This window comes from Ranitomeya imitator, chromosome 9 (genome assembly GCF_032444005.1).
Source record: "Ranitomeya imitator isolate aRanImi1 chromosome 9, aRanImi1.pri, whole genome shotgun sequence".
Classification (NCBI taxonomy): domain Eukaryota; kingdom Metazoa; phylum Chordata; class Amphibia; order Anura; family Dendrobatidae; genus Ranitomeya; species Ranitomeya imitator.
This window is the reverse complement of record NC_091290.1, coordinates 21,527,645-21,540,512: the sequence shown is the minus strand read 5'-3', so window position 1 is coordinate 21,540,512 and position 12,868 is coordinate 21,527,645. Positions and strand designations below refer to the sequence as shown.

At 45.9% G+C, this 12,868-nt stretch overlaps 1 protein-coding gene across 1 annotated transcript; it reads right to left on the bottom strand.

The window, feature by feature from the left end:
- Positions 1-4,642: 4,642 nt before the first annotated feature.
- NDUFB7 (NADH:ubiquinone oxidoreductase subunit B7) lies at positions 4,643-9,754 on the bottom strand. Its single transcript, XM_069740559.1, has 3 exons — positions 9,593-9,754; positions 5,725-5,893; positions 4,643-4,812 (listed from the first exon to the last, which is right to left on the bottom strand). Exons 1-3 carry the CDS (start codon positions 9,681-9,683, stop codon positions 4,728-4,730), a joined length of 345 nt encoding a protein of 114 aa, XP_069596660.1. The 5' UTR covers positions 9,684-9,754; the 3' UTR covers positions 4,643-4,727.
- Positions 9,755-12,868: the final 3,114 nt, after the last annotated feature.

Below are 12,868 nucleotides of genomic sequence, written 5' to 3'. Positions count from 1 at the left end.
AAAAATGGTTTGTTTTTTTTTTCACTAAATTGTCAGTCTTTTTTTTTTTCGTGGGCCCGCTGATTTACTTGGGAACGTTAGATCCAAAAATCAAATTAAAAAAAAGATTTTCCTTTGTTTTTTTGCAGACTTTTGAGTTCTGAGGATTATTGGCCCATATAATGTTCATGCACAGGGGCCCTCCTCTGTCTGTCTCCATCGTGCAACACATTTTTTTTTTTACTCCTTCCTGAAATCTACAGTATATGTTGTATTGGTGTATACATGACGAGCAATTGCAGGTTAAAGTCTCCAAATAATAATAAATAATAATTTTATTTATAGAGCGCCAACATATTCTGCAGCGCTTTACAAATTAAAGGGACTACGGTAATTAAAAAAGAAAGGTTTTTAAAAATGTAAAAAAAAAAAAAGTTTCAATCATCACCCCCCCCCATTAAAAGAGATTAAACATATTTGAAATATTCGCTATTTCTATTATATTAAAATATAAAAATTATTTATCCAATGTGGTATAAACGCCATAAAGAGAATAAATAAAAAATAAAAACCTCTCCAAAAAAAAAATCTCAATAAAAAGAAACTCCAAAATGGCATCAATAAAAACTAAAGCTCACCAAATAAATAAAAAAAAACAAAAAACAAGCCCTCAGAAATTTAAAAGAAATTACTGGTCGCAAGAAACAGACACTCAATCCCACCAAGGACAACATCTGGAAGGAGTTTGTATGTTCTCTCCGTGTTTGCGTGGGTTTCCTCCGGGTTCTCCGGTTTCCTCCCACATTCCAAAGACATACTGATAGGGAATTTAGATTGTGAACCCCAATGGGGACAGCGATGATAATGACTGTAAAGAACTGTGGAATTAATGGCGCTATATAAGAAAAGCATAATAAATAAAACCCAAATTAATACAAAATAAATAAAATGTCACCACCAATATTTTTTTTTCACAATTTTACAACACCTCTCTTGCAAGACATGGAGGAACAAAAAAAGGTGCAAAAACTAAAATTAACTGGGGCGGAAAGGGGTTAATGTACTTGAAATATTCTTATTGTCCATCCACTGTTAGCTGACAATTAGAAATGCCCAAAATGCTTCTTAAAAGGATACACAAGGGGGAAGATAAGAGGCTGCATATTTCTAAAAGCACCACTCCAGTGTTTTTCTTATTGCACCCCTGGAGTGGCGCTATAAATGTAATTCCCCTGACCCCTGTATTATACTCACCTCCGGCCACCTTCATCCTGTTCCAACGTCGCTCCAGGAAGACGCCGGGGTGTATATGACCGGGAGCAGTGGACTTGGGTTAAAAACGCCACTCCAGTGCTGAAAATAAAAAAAAGCTGGAGTGGCGCTATAAATGTAATTCCCCTGACCCCCGTCTTATGCTCACCTCCGGCCACCTTCATCCTGTTCCAACGTCGCTCCAGGTAGACGCCGTTGTGTATATGACCGGGAGCAGTGGACGTGGGTTAAAAACGCCACTCCAGTGCTGAAAATAAAAAAAGCTGGAGTGGCGCTATAAATGTAATTCCCCTGACCCCTGTCTTATGCTCACCTCCGGCCACCTTCATCCTGTTCCAACGTCGCTCCAGGTAGACACCGTTGTGTATATGACCGGGAGCAGTGGACTTGGGTTAAAAACGCCACTCCAGTGCTGAAAATAAAAAAAGCTGGAGTGGCGCTATAAATGTAATTCTCCTGACCCCTGTGTTATGCTCTCCTCCGGCCACCTTCATCCTGTTCCAACGTCGCTCCAGGAAGACGTCGGGGTGTATATGACCGGGAGCAGTGGACTTGTGTTTAAAACGCCACTCCAGTGCTGAAAATAAAAAAAGCTGGAGTGGTGCTTTTAAAATTCCATTGACTTGGGCTACTTTCACACATCAGGTTTTCACGGTCGGGCTAAATCCAGCTAAATAATAAAAAAAAAACGGATCCGGCAAATGTTGCCGCCGGATCCAGTTTTTTTCCCATAGACTTGTATTAGTGCTGGATTGCGCCAGATGACATTGCGTTTCGTCCGTTTTTCGCTGGATAAGGCAAATCTGCCGTTTCTGGTTTTTGGAAAAAACGTCCATAGTAATGTTTTTTTTGTCTCTGGCGAAAAAGCCGGATCCGGCGCTTCCAGCTATTTGCTAGAATGGAAGTCTATGGGAGCCGGAAGGTGCTGGATCCGGAAAATGATGGATTCCGGGGCCGGATCCCGTTTTTTTAAACTGAGCATGCTCCAAATTTTTTTTATCTAATAATCTAGATATGCTAGTCGAAAAAACGGATCCGTCACATCAGTTTTTCACAATCTACGCCGGATTCGGTTTTTCCAACATTCGCCGGATTGTGCCTGATGCAAAAAACCTAATGTGTGAAAGTAGCCTAATGGGGAGAACAATGGGACCAAAACTTGTAACGTGTAGCGGCCCTACGGTTGGGTAAAGAGCCGCAATAGCAAGGACATCAGTCACGGCTCTAGCACGACTCCACCGCAGACAGGCTTTTTTACAGTATTTGAGACAGTTATGTTTTGTCAAGACATCTTAAAGAAAAATAATATATTACAAACATCCCCATCATTGAGCACCATCCCATTGGGGGGAGAGTGAGACTCACAAGTAATAGTTTGACATACAAGTGAAAGGAGACTTATAGGCCATGCAATGCACCTCTGGGAAATTAAATATGCAAATTGCCTCTTTAGCGAGGAGGATGTGAACTATTGGATGTAGCAATTCCAAAAGTCAATATATGATTTGGAGGCAATTTGCTTATTTTATTTCCCAGAGGAGCATTGCATGGCCTATAAGGCTGCCGTCACACTAGCAGTATTCGGTCAGTATTTTACATCAGTATTTGTAAACCAAAACCAGGAGTGGGTGATAAATACAGAAGTGGTGCATATGTTTCTATTATACTTTTCCTCTATTTGTTCCTGGTTTTGGCTACAAATACTGATGTAAAATACTGACCACATACTGCTAGTGTGACGGCAGCCTAAGTCTCCTTACACTGCCATGTCAGGCATGTCACTCTCCACTAGGAGAGACCTTACCCCTTAGATCCCAGTCAGAGGCCTCTCATCCAGACAAATTGAATCTCATTCTTTGCACTGAGCAGGGGGCTACACCCTGAAACATGTGTCTTGAAATCAAGGCTCTGGTTTGGCTTTTACCCTGTTATATTGCAAGGCTCGTTGAAGGGTCAATATTGACTTTAAGGATTGCTACTTCCAAGTCCTCTTTCTCTCTGAAGAGACAATTTGATAGGGATATGTCATCTATTTAACAAACTGTCTTGTAATCACGCGAGTCGGCCACTAGGAGTCACTGTTCTGTACATTTTGGAAACAAATCATCAGCAATGAATTTCCATTTTAAAGCAGAAAAATCAACAACATCTGATCAGAAGAGCGAGCAGAGTGCAGCAAGTGAGGCCATGCTCTGGATGAGAAGCAGAGGTGCATATTGCATGCTAACATTAGATTATATGTAGCCTGACTGGGGCGTTTGATTGACTCTGCAAATGAAAATCCAAAAACCTGGAGCATCTGAAAACTACATATAGTGACTGCCTGATGTTGGGCTTCCATAGTTTCAATATATCATTTAATGACGCAACCCCTTTCACCAGCTGAAGACTAGACCATTGTGTCTGATAACGACCAGACATATTCCCACCATTTTTTATTCTTTTTTTAGTTGACAATTTTCCTCAAAAATAGAGACCGCAAATCCGATTATTCAGAAACGTTTCTGCAGACATTTCCATGTACCTGCCGATTCAGGCGACCGTTCAGTATAGGCTGTCCTGTGTGTACATGAGGATTGACACGACATCTGCTCATTACATGACTTGTATTCTGCATTTCCACCAGTTTATCCCTCTACAGGCTCTGGCTTTACTCTCATTTGTCTCTGAGCTGGTGGGTGGTTAATACCTGCTGTGATGTCTCCCATACCCAGGGCGCACACACATGAGCAATTCCTGCTTTACTGTCTCAATACAGCACATTTTCAGAAGCAGTAGCTGCATGTAGGAAATTATACAGGAGTACTGAGCAGCGTAGCTGTGAATCCAGCATTGGCATCAGATAAAACACCTACTTGAAAGTAGCATCACTGTCTGTGTATCTCTGCCTACCTCTTTTACTCTTCACCCTACTTCTTCAATAAGTAGTTATAATCTGATCACTTAGTGCTGCATTCACACATCTGTGTGTAACTGTCCGTAAATTACAGACTGGCCGTGGGTCATCCAACCCGAATTCAACAACCTAGGGGTGTATACGAGGCTGCCAAATTTGGGCGAAGAGACCCGTGGCCAGTCCGTGCATCGGCTGTATGAATCCGGCCAAAGTGAGGCAGGAGAAGTGGCTCATAAGTGGAGAAAGAAGCAGATTTTTTTTTTATAAAGATATATTACAATGTTTCTTATGTTCACTTGAACGACTGATTTATACAATGTTCTTTGTAGTAACACTAGCCTTTTTAAGGCGGTTCACAAGTGGTTAATAATATTACGCTTTATATATTGTTTTTATCTTTCCATTATATAAAGAAAATGGCCGTTTCTGGTTGTCCTCGTCCACTTCTGATACCCGCCGTCTGCTGCGCACATGCACAGAAATGCACAAGTAATCTCACGCCGACAGACATCTTTATTTTAAAGAATTTACAATAATAATAATAATAATCTTTCTTCTGAAGATTGCGAGAAAATGGTCTTCAGGCCCCCAGGCTCTCCTGTCTGCGCTTCGCTCTTTGGAACAGTCGCCGTTCTCTCTCGTATTGCTTCATTCGCTGGACATAACTAGGAGATAAAAGAAGAAACGAAAAAAAAACATTACAGGGAAAAATTTCCATAATCCGAAAATGAAGAAACCATTGAAGATTGTAGAGAATTACAGAAAATAGAGACTTGTCAGAAAGATAAGGCGACACGAGGAGCCCATGCCTGTTGTTCAACAATTTATATACTGCGGTCACTAGTGAGCTGTTAAAAAAGTGGGAATGGAGTTGTCTTATTTACATTTTAATAAGTGAAAAAAATATATACGGTACATTTTTTTTTTTGAGACTATGAGATGCACTTTTTAGCAAGAAAAAAAATCTTGCTAGAAAGTGAGTGTGTATTATAGTCCTTCCTGATTACAGAGAGAATTGCTCCCCCTCCTCCTTTCCTACACTGATCAATGTGATCGGTGCAGAGCAGGAGGGGAAGATACAGAAACCTGCATGGAGGCGGCACATCCCGAGCAGCTGAAGGACCTTTCACCCAACTGACTCAAGAATAGAGGCAGTACATGGAGCAGTTCAATCAACGCGCTGTAATCACTTCCCCGACACACTGCTTGATAGCTGCGCACAAGCTGCAGAGCAAGACGTCAATCAAAGTGCCAGGGAGGGAATACAGCAGCGCTCACTGTATAGTGACTGGCGACTGTAGCGGCTCCCTGCACTGCCCTGATGACTGTTAAGCGAGAGGCTGCAGGGAGAAAATATCTTCATTTTCTCCTTGTACCTGCTGCTCCAGTAAGCGGCTGCACAGGATCTAAATGCTACTTACCGCAGATTAATCCCCCCCCAAAAAAACTGACTTGCTTGCTTTAAAATGCATCCTTTTTTTGTGTTACAATATAAAAACGTAAGAGCGTAAAACATTACCGAAGCGTGATGTGACATATGCCTAGCGTTAGGAAGGCGACGGCGGGACAATACTCACTCTTCGTGCTGGCAGTATTCCCATTCATGGCGCTCGTGTTTGCACCCAAATATGTTTGGCCACATGTCTCTCTTACACTTCATGAATGTGATGAGAAGATGGGCGCAGTAGTCCCTCTGCTTCAAGGGCAGCTGTGCGAGGTTCATCTGCTCCTGGGTGGCCACCATCACTGAGAGACAAAGAAGCCAAACACAGAATCACATTATAGACGTATATAAGCGCAGCATTAACCCATCACACCCTGCTCCATTCATGTATGTGGCGGGCACCAGAGCTGTGCCCATGCCGTGGGCCGTCCGCAGCAATGTATAGCTGGACACCCAATGCAACTTACATGACAGCAGCCATGTGTGATCTCGGGTGTTTAACTCATTACATACAGTGAAAAAAAATAAAATAATGCCAGAATTGCTTTTTCAGTTCATCCTTCCTTAAAAAAAAAAGTGTTAAAAAAATGAATGTGCCCTTAAAATGGTGCCAAGGTATTGAAGATAAAATAATGAATTTTATTAGACAAAATTCAAGAAGTATCGTTTCTACTTGCGGAGAGTGACATGTTAAGCATGTCGAGGTGAGGAGACTTAAAGCTGCAATGCTCCTCTGGGAAATATGCAAATTGTCTCTTCAGAGACGAAGAGGACTAGAACTCTGGTGCTTCCTCTCTGAAGAGACAATTTGCATATTTCCCAGAGGAGCATTGCAGCTTTAAAGGGAACCTGTCACCCCTTTTTATTGATTTTCAAATCGAAAAAAAAAAAGGGGTGACAGGTTCCCTTTAAAGCTATGTGCACACGTTGCAGAATTGCCACGGAAATTTCCGCGGCAATTCCGGAACTCCCTGCCGCGGGTAAAATGCATGCGGAATTGGCATGCGTATTGCCGTTAAACACTAGCGTTTTGCAAGCGTTTTTAGCTTGCAGAATGCTAGTGTTTTGCAAGCGATCTGTAGCATCGCTTGGAAAACTGATTGACAGGTTGGTGACACTTGTGAAGCAAAGTGTTTGACAGATGTGACCAACTTTTTACTATGGATGCTGCCTATGCAGCATCAATAGTAAAAGACAGAATGTTAAAAATAATACAAAAATAAAAAATATGGTTATTCTCACCTTCCGGCAGCCCCCGATCTCAGCGGCGCTCCTGGCGGCCTCCATTCCCAGGGATGCATTGCGTCAAGGACCTTTGTGACGTCATCCCAGGTTCTTAGCGCAATGCATGTCTGGGAACAGAAGCCGCTGCGTGCACCGCTGAGAGGTGGGAGGACTCTGGGGGCCATCGAAAGGTAAGTATATCCCTATTTTTTATTTTAATTCTCTTTTTTTTTTTTTTACAGGTATATGGTTCCCAGGGCCTAAAGGAGAGCCTCCTCTCCTCCACCCTGGGTACCATCCGCACATGATCCCCTTACTTCCCGCATGGTGGGCATAGCCACATGCAGAAAGTAAGCGGGTCAATGCATTCCTATGTGTGTGGAATCCCCACGATTCAGCACAATGAATGAGCATGCTGCATATTGTGCTCACCTGCTGCTGGTGTGGGGAGATCGGGACCTGAAGGAACCGTCGCCCCTGAAGTGAGCTCAGGCATGGCTTCCCACGTCGCAGGAGAGGGTACGGGGAGGTATACTCGCCGTGCTCGCCTGTTGATGGTTCGGGGGAGATCGGAACCTTGAAAGGAACCGCCGCCCCCTTCACTCCGTTAATTAAAAAATAAAAATTTACAGAAAAGTAAACAAAAAAATAAAAACGTTGGGGTCTGAACCAGACCCAAGTGCCTCCTACAGACACTAAGCAAGAACTGGTTAGCTGAGAGCCGGCAGGAGGGTGTATACTGCAGGGGAGGAGCTAACTTTTTTTGTATCACTTAGTGTCAGCCTCCTATTGGCAGCAGCATACACCCACGGTCTGTGTCCCCCAATGAGGCGAAGGAGAAAACATGAATGTGAATACGGAATAAAAATAATGTGCAGTCCCCAAGAGAAGACCATGTTGAAATAAGGATACAGAGACCACCCTGATTCAAGTCTATGTATCCTGTGCCCATCGGTACGGGTTGCAAGGAAGGTGACCATAAGGTAATATTACCTGTAGAGGAGGAATATGCTCCAGGCATCCCCTAACCCCGACGCGCGTTCGCCAAAAGCTTGTTCCGAGGGCGTACCAACGTAAACTGTACCAATGTAAACTACAAAATAAGCCGTCACACAGCTCCGCTGGTGGAAAAGTGTAGAACGTGCGACTTTCACAGGCTATGAAAATCAGTTTTGGGAGAGGTGCGATGACCAAAAAGCAGCAATTTTGGCATTACATTTTTTTCATAACAGCATTTACCATATGAGATAAATAATTGTATAACTTGATATAAATGCAACAAAACTAGATCTGGAGAAAAGAGCGATGATCTGAACTTTGTTTTACTTATTTTTTTCATTATTTTATTTCTATGGTATTTTAGGCCGGTTTAGGGGAATGTGAACCTCCTTCACTATTGTAGTATATAGGAAAACGACTGATTGTTTATGAAGTCACAGACTGGGCTACGTTGTAGGAGCGAGGTAGTGGCAACCATTACATCCCACTGGCTTCCTGCGACTGAGTTGTGGGGAGCCAGAATAGTCACGCTACATAACTGCGCCGCTTAAAGGGGATGTGTCATCAGAAAATGACTTACCACTCCAGAGTTGTTGTTTTTTTTATTGCAGTGCTTCTAATCTCCTAGTTTTATACTTACCCGCTTCACCTTCTATCAGCACCGCTCCGGTCAGTCTTCAGCAGCAGTCTATAACAACTCTACAACAGCCTTGTTCCATCTCTCATAGTCTTGCATTTACAGCTTGTGATTGTTACTAGTGAGGGGTGAACATGCTGGACAAGGTGTTATCTGAGCATGCTCGGGTGCTAGCAGAGTGTCTTCGGCGTGCTCAAAAAAATATGTTTGATTCCCCGCGGCTGCATGTCTACCGGCTGTTCGACAGGCGCAAACCATGCATGGATTGTCCAACAAACAGGAAATCCCGGCACGTGTTGCAGCTGTCTAACAGCCATGAGACATACAGGTGCGGGGACGAGAACATATTTTTCGAGCACGCCGAAGACACTCTGTTAGCACCCGAGCATGCTCAGATAACACCTTACCCCAGCACGCTCGCTCATCACTAATCGTTACCTTTGACTTCCGACAGTCAGAAGTTGTGGACACAGGATAGGACAGGAGTGGCGCCTGTAAAAAGTGAAGTGGTGGGTGAGTATAATACTACGGTCAGGCACTTAGATAAGAAGCACCGCTGGGATGGAAAAAAACAATCACTGGAGTGGCGCTTTAGATCAGATTTTTTTGTGTTAAACATTTTTTATATATATATATATATATTTGGCAAAGTTTATTTTTTCCATAATCTGTATTAACAATAAAAACGTTATGATGTTGCGGTTTTCACACTGGGGCTTTTTTGAGACTCCTACGTCCCATCATTTTAGGAAGAGTTTCCAGTAGTCTCATTATCATCAGAGTCAGGGTCACATGACCAATCGCTCCCATTCTGCTAATCACACTCTGATCAGAGAAAGAAAAGAAAGTTCTATTATGTCAGTCCATGAAAATCGGATGTCAGCAGACGGCAGTCACATTTTTTTTTCACCCGAGTTGGCGCGCGTCATCCGATTCGTGCATGCTGACTATTCTGGAGACGCTGTGAGGCAGCCGCCATATTGAGACGTAAGAAAAAAGGCGCAAAACGGAACATCACAACACGAAACACAACAGTCCACACAGTCAGGTCATTGCTCCGCACAGGGGCTGCGTACACGGAGCACTGCTCACTCACAGGAAGAACACATCATTCTTGCCCCCAGCAGTGACTCTCACGTACCCCTCTCCTCGAACGGCTCCCCCACAGGACTGGCCGGCATAGTCTTGGGGTCCGGATCCCCCCGTAAGCTCCTAGTCATATTGCCACCCATCTCTGCGGCCACCCGAGGGTCACCTCCGCAGCTACCAACCAGATAGACGTCAAATTTTTTTTTTTCACGTCCACTTGTGTAATCCTATTTTTTGACTCTAGTTAGGACTCATTTTGGAGAAGACATTATCCGTAGAGAATAATTATATTTAGTCTCCGGAAACATGGCCGCCGGGGTAATATCAAGGCAGCGTCCTGCAGACATATTAGTGGGTAAGGCGGTACGACGTGCGTCTTGACGTCATTCTTCAGCGTAACGCGATAATAGAGTTGTATATCCGGGGTAGAGCGATGTTGTCGTTTAGCTGGAGATCCTGCAGCGACACGTTTGGTTGGCGGTGTATATTGCAGGTCTGTTATGTTTTCTGTCTGTGTGTGAGAAGTCGCCATTTTGTGTTTATTGTCGGTGAATTCACTTCACATCCTCATGAGCTGTGAGCCGCCATTGTATTATCTGGTCACTCTGGAAACCACTGCATTTTTACATTTTATTCATATTTTTTTGCTCCTCCATTTTTGTCATTTTCCACATGAGGTTTTTTTTACCCCGCACGCAGAGTTGCTGTAAGGAATACTGAATATTTAGTTCTAACAACCTTCGCGCCCTTCCTTGTGAAAATTCCACAAAAAGCCCTTTATCCCTGTACCGTCAGTGTGATGTAACCGCCGTGCCCTGTACCGTCAGTGTGGTGTATCCGCCGTGCCCTGTACCGTCAGTGTGATGTAACCGCCGTGCCCTGTACCGTCAGTGTGGTGTAACCGCCGAGCCCTGTACCGTCAGTGTGGTGTAACCGCCGAGCCCTGTACCGTCAGTATGGTGTAACCCCCGAGCCCTGTACCGTCAGTGTGGTGTAACCGCCGAGCCCTGTACCGTCAGTGTGATGTAACCGCCGAGCCCTGTACCGTCAGTGTGGTGTAACCCCCGAGCCCTGTACCGTCAGTATGGTGTAACCCCCGAGCCCTGTACCGTCAGTGTGATGTAACCGCCGAGCCCTGTACCGTCAAGTGTCGTGTAACCCCCGAGCCCTGTACCGTCAGTGTGGTGTAACCGCCGTGCCCTGTACCGTCAGTGTGGTGTATCCGCCGTGCGCTGTACCGTCAGTGTGATGTAACCGCCGTGCCCTGTACCGTCAGTGTGGTGTAACCGCCGAGCCCTGTACCGTCAGTGTGGTGTAACCGCCGAGCCCTGTACCGTCAGTGTGGTGTATCCGCCGTGCGCTGTACCGTCAGTGTGATGTAACCGCCGTGCCCTGTACCGTCAGTGTGGTGTAACCGCCGAGCCCTGTACCGTCAGTGTGATGTAACCGCCGTGCCCTGTACCGTCAGTGTGGTGTAACCGCCGAGCCCTGTACCGTCAGTGTGGTGTATCCGCCGTGCGCTGTACCGTCAGTGTGATGTAACCGCCGTGCCCTGTACCGTCAGTGTGGTGTATCCGCCGTGCGCTGTACCGTCAGTGTGATGTAACCGCCGTGCCCTGTACCGTCAGTGTGGTGTATCCGCCGTGCCCTGTACCGTCAGTGTGGTGTATCCGCCGTGCGCTGTACCGTCAGTGTGGTGTATCCGCCGAGCCCTGTACCGTCAGTGTGGTGTAACCGCCGAGCCCTGTACCGTCAGTGTGGTGTAACCGCCGTGCCCTGTACCGTCAGTGTGGTGTAACCGCCGAGCCCTGTACCGTCAGTGTGATGTAACCGCCGTGCCCTGTACCGTCAGTGTGATGTAACCGCCGTGCCCTGTACCGTCAGTGTGATGTAACCGCCGTGCCCTGTACCGTCAGTGTGATGTAACCGCCGAGCCCTGTACCGTCAGTGTGATGTAACCGCCGAGCCCTGTACCGTCAGTGTGATGTAACCGCCGAGCCCTGTACCGTCAGTGTGATGTAACCGCCGAGCCCTGTACCGTCAGTGTGATGTAACCGCCGAGCCCTGTACCGTCAGTGTGGTGTAACCGCCGAGCCTTGTACCGTCAGTGTGGTGTATCCGCCGTGCCCTGTACCGTCAGTGTGGTGTAACCGCCGAGCCCTGTACCGTCAGTGTGGTGTAACCGCCGAGCCCTGTACCGTCAGTGTGGTGTAACCGCCGAGCCCTGTACCGTCAGTGTGGTGTAACCGCCGAGCCCTGTACCGTCAGTGTGGTGTATCCGCCGAGCCCTGTACCGTCAGTGTGGTGTAACCGCCGAGCCCTGTACCGTCAGTGTGGTGTAACCGCCGAGCCCTGTACCGTCAGTGTGGTGTAACCGCCGAGCCCTGTACCGTCAGTGTGGTGTAACCCCCGAGCCCTGTACCGTCAGTGTGGTGTAACCCCCGAGCCCTGTACCGTCAGTGTGGTGTAACCGCCGAGCCCTGTACCGTCAGTGTGGTGTAACCGCCGAGCCCTGTACCGTCAGTGTGGTGTAACCGCCGAGCCCTGTACCGTCAGTGTGGTGTAACCGCCGAGCCCTGTACCGTCAGTGTGGTGTAACCGCCGAGCCCTGTACCGTCAGATGTTCTTCACGCAGCCCTTCCTACCAAGTGTCCTGTGAAATCTAGGACGGGTGGCACCCGGTTGCGCTCTAATATTGGTGGCAGTTGCCATATAGAGTGCTCTAGATGGAGCACACTTTTTTACTAAATAAAGGTATTTAGAAGAAAAATTCATATATAAATGTGTTTTATTTATTTTATCACTTCTCTCTGAGAACCAGTTTAAAGGGATTATATACTACTGTAAAAATTAAACTAAATGAGCTTAAGTTCTGTCTAATCGGCTATACATCAGTGTTCATGTTATAGATGATCGGTGAACACGGCCGCTCGCTGTGCTGGTATCATACAGTCATGGGAGTACGAATAATAAGGAAAAGTTGTCTAATTATAAAACTCACGGGATGGAGACGATACTGATCTACAAATTATAAGAACATGGAAACAGCATTTCAAAACAACTGTTTATTCAGTCTGTCTGGAGTATAAGCACCACAAGCAGCAATCCCTGCACTTAGATTCTGCCAATTAATGCACTTGGGTAAATCATCAAGATCCGCTGCTGGCAGCTGCTGTGCAATCGGCAACCAGTGACGTCCCACATGTGCTTGATGAAGACAAGTCTGGAGACCCTGCAGCAATGGGAGCACGTGTAGGCCAAGCAGTTGGCTTGGGGTTAGACCAGCAACATGGCTGCAGCGTCTCTGGTCTTGTCTCCCATCGGGCAC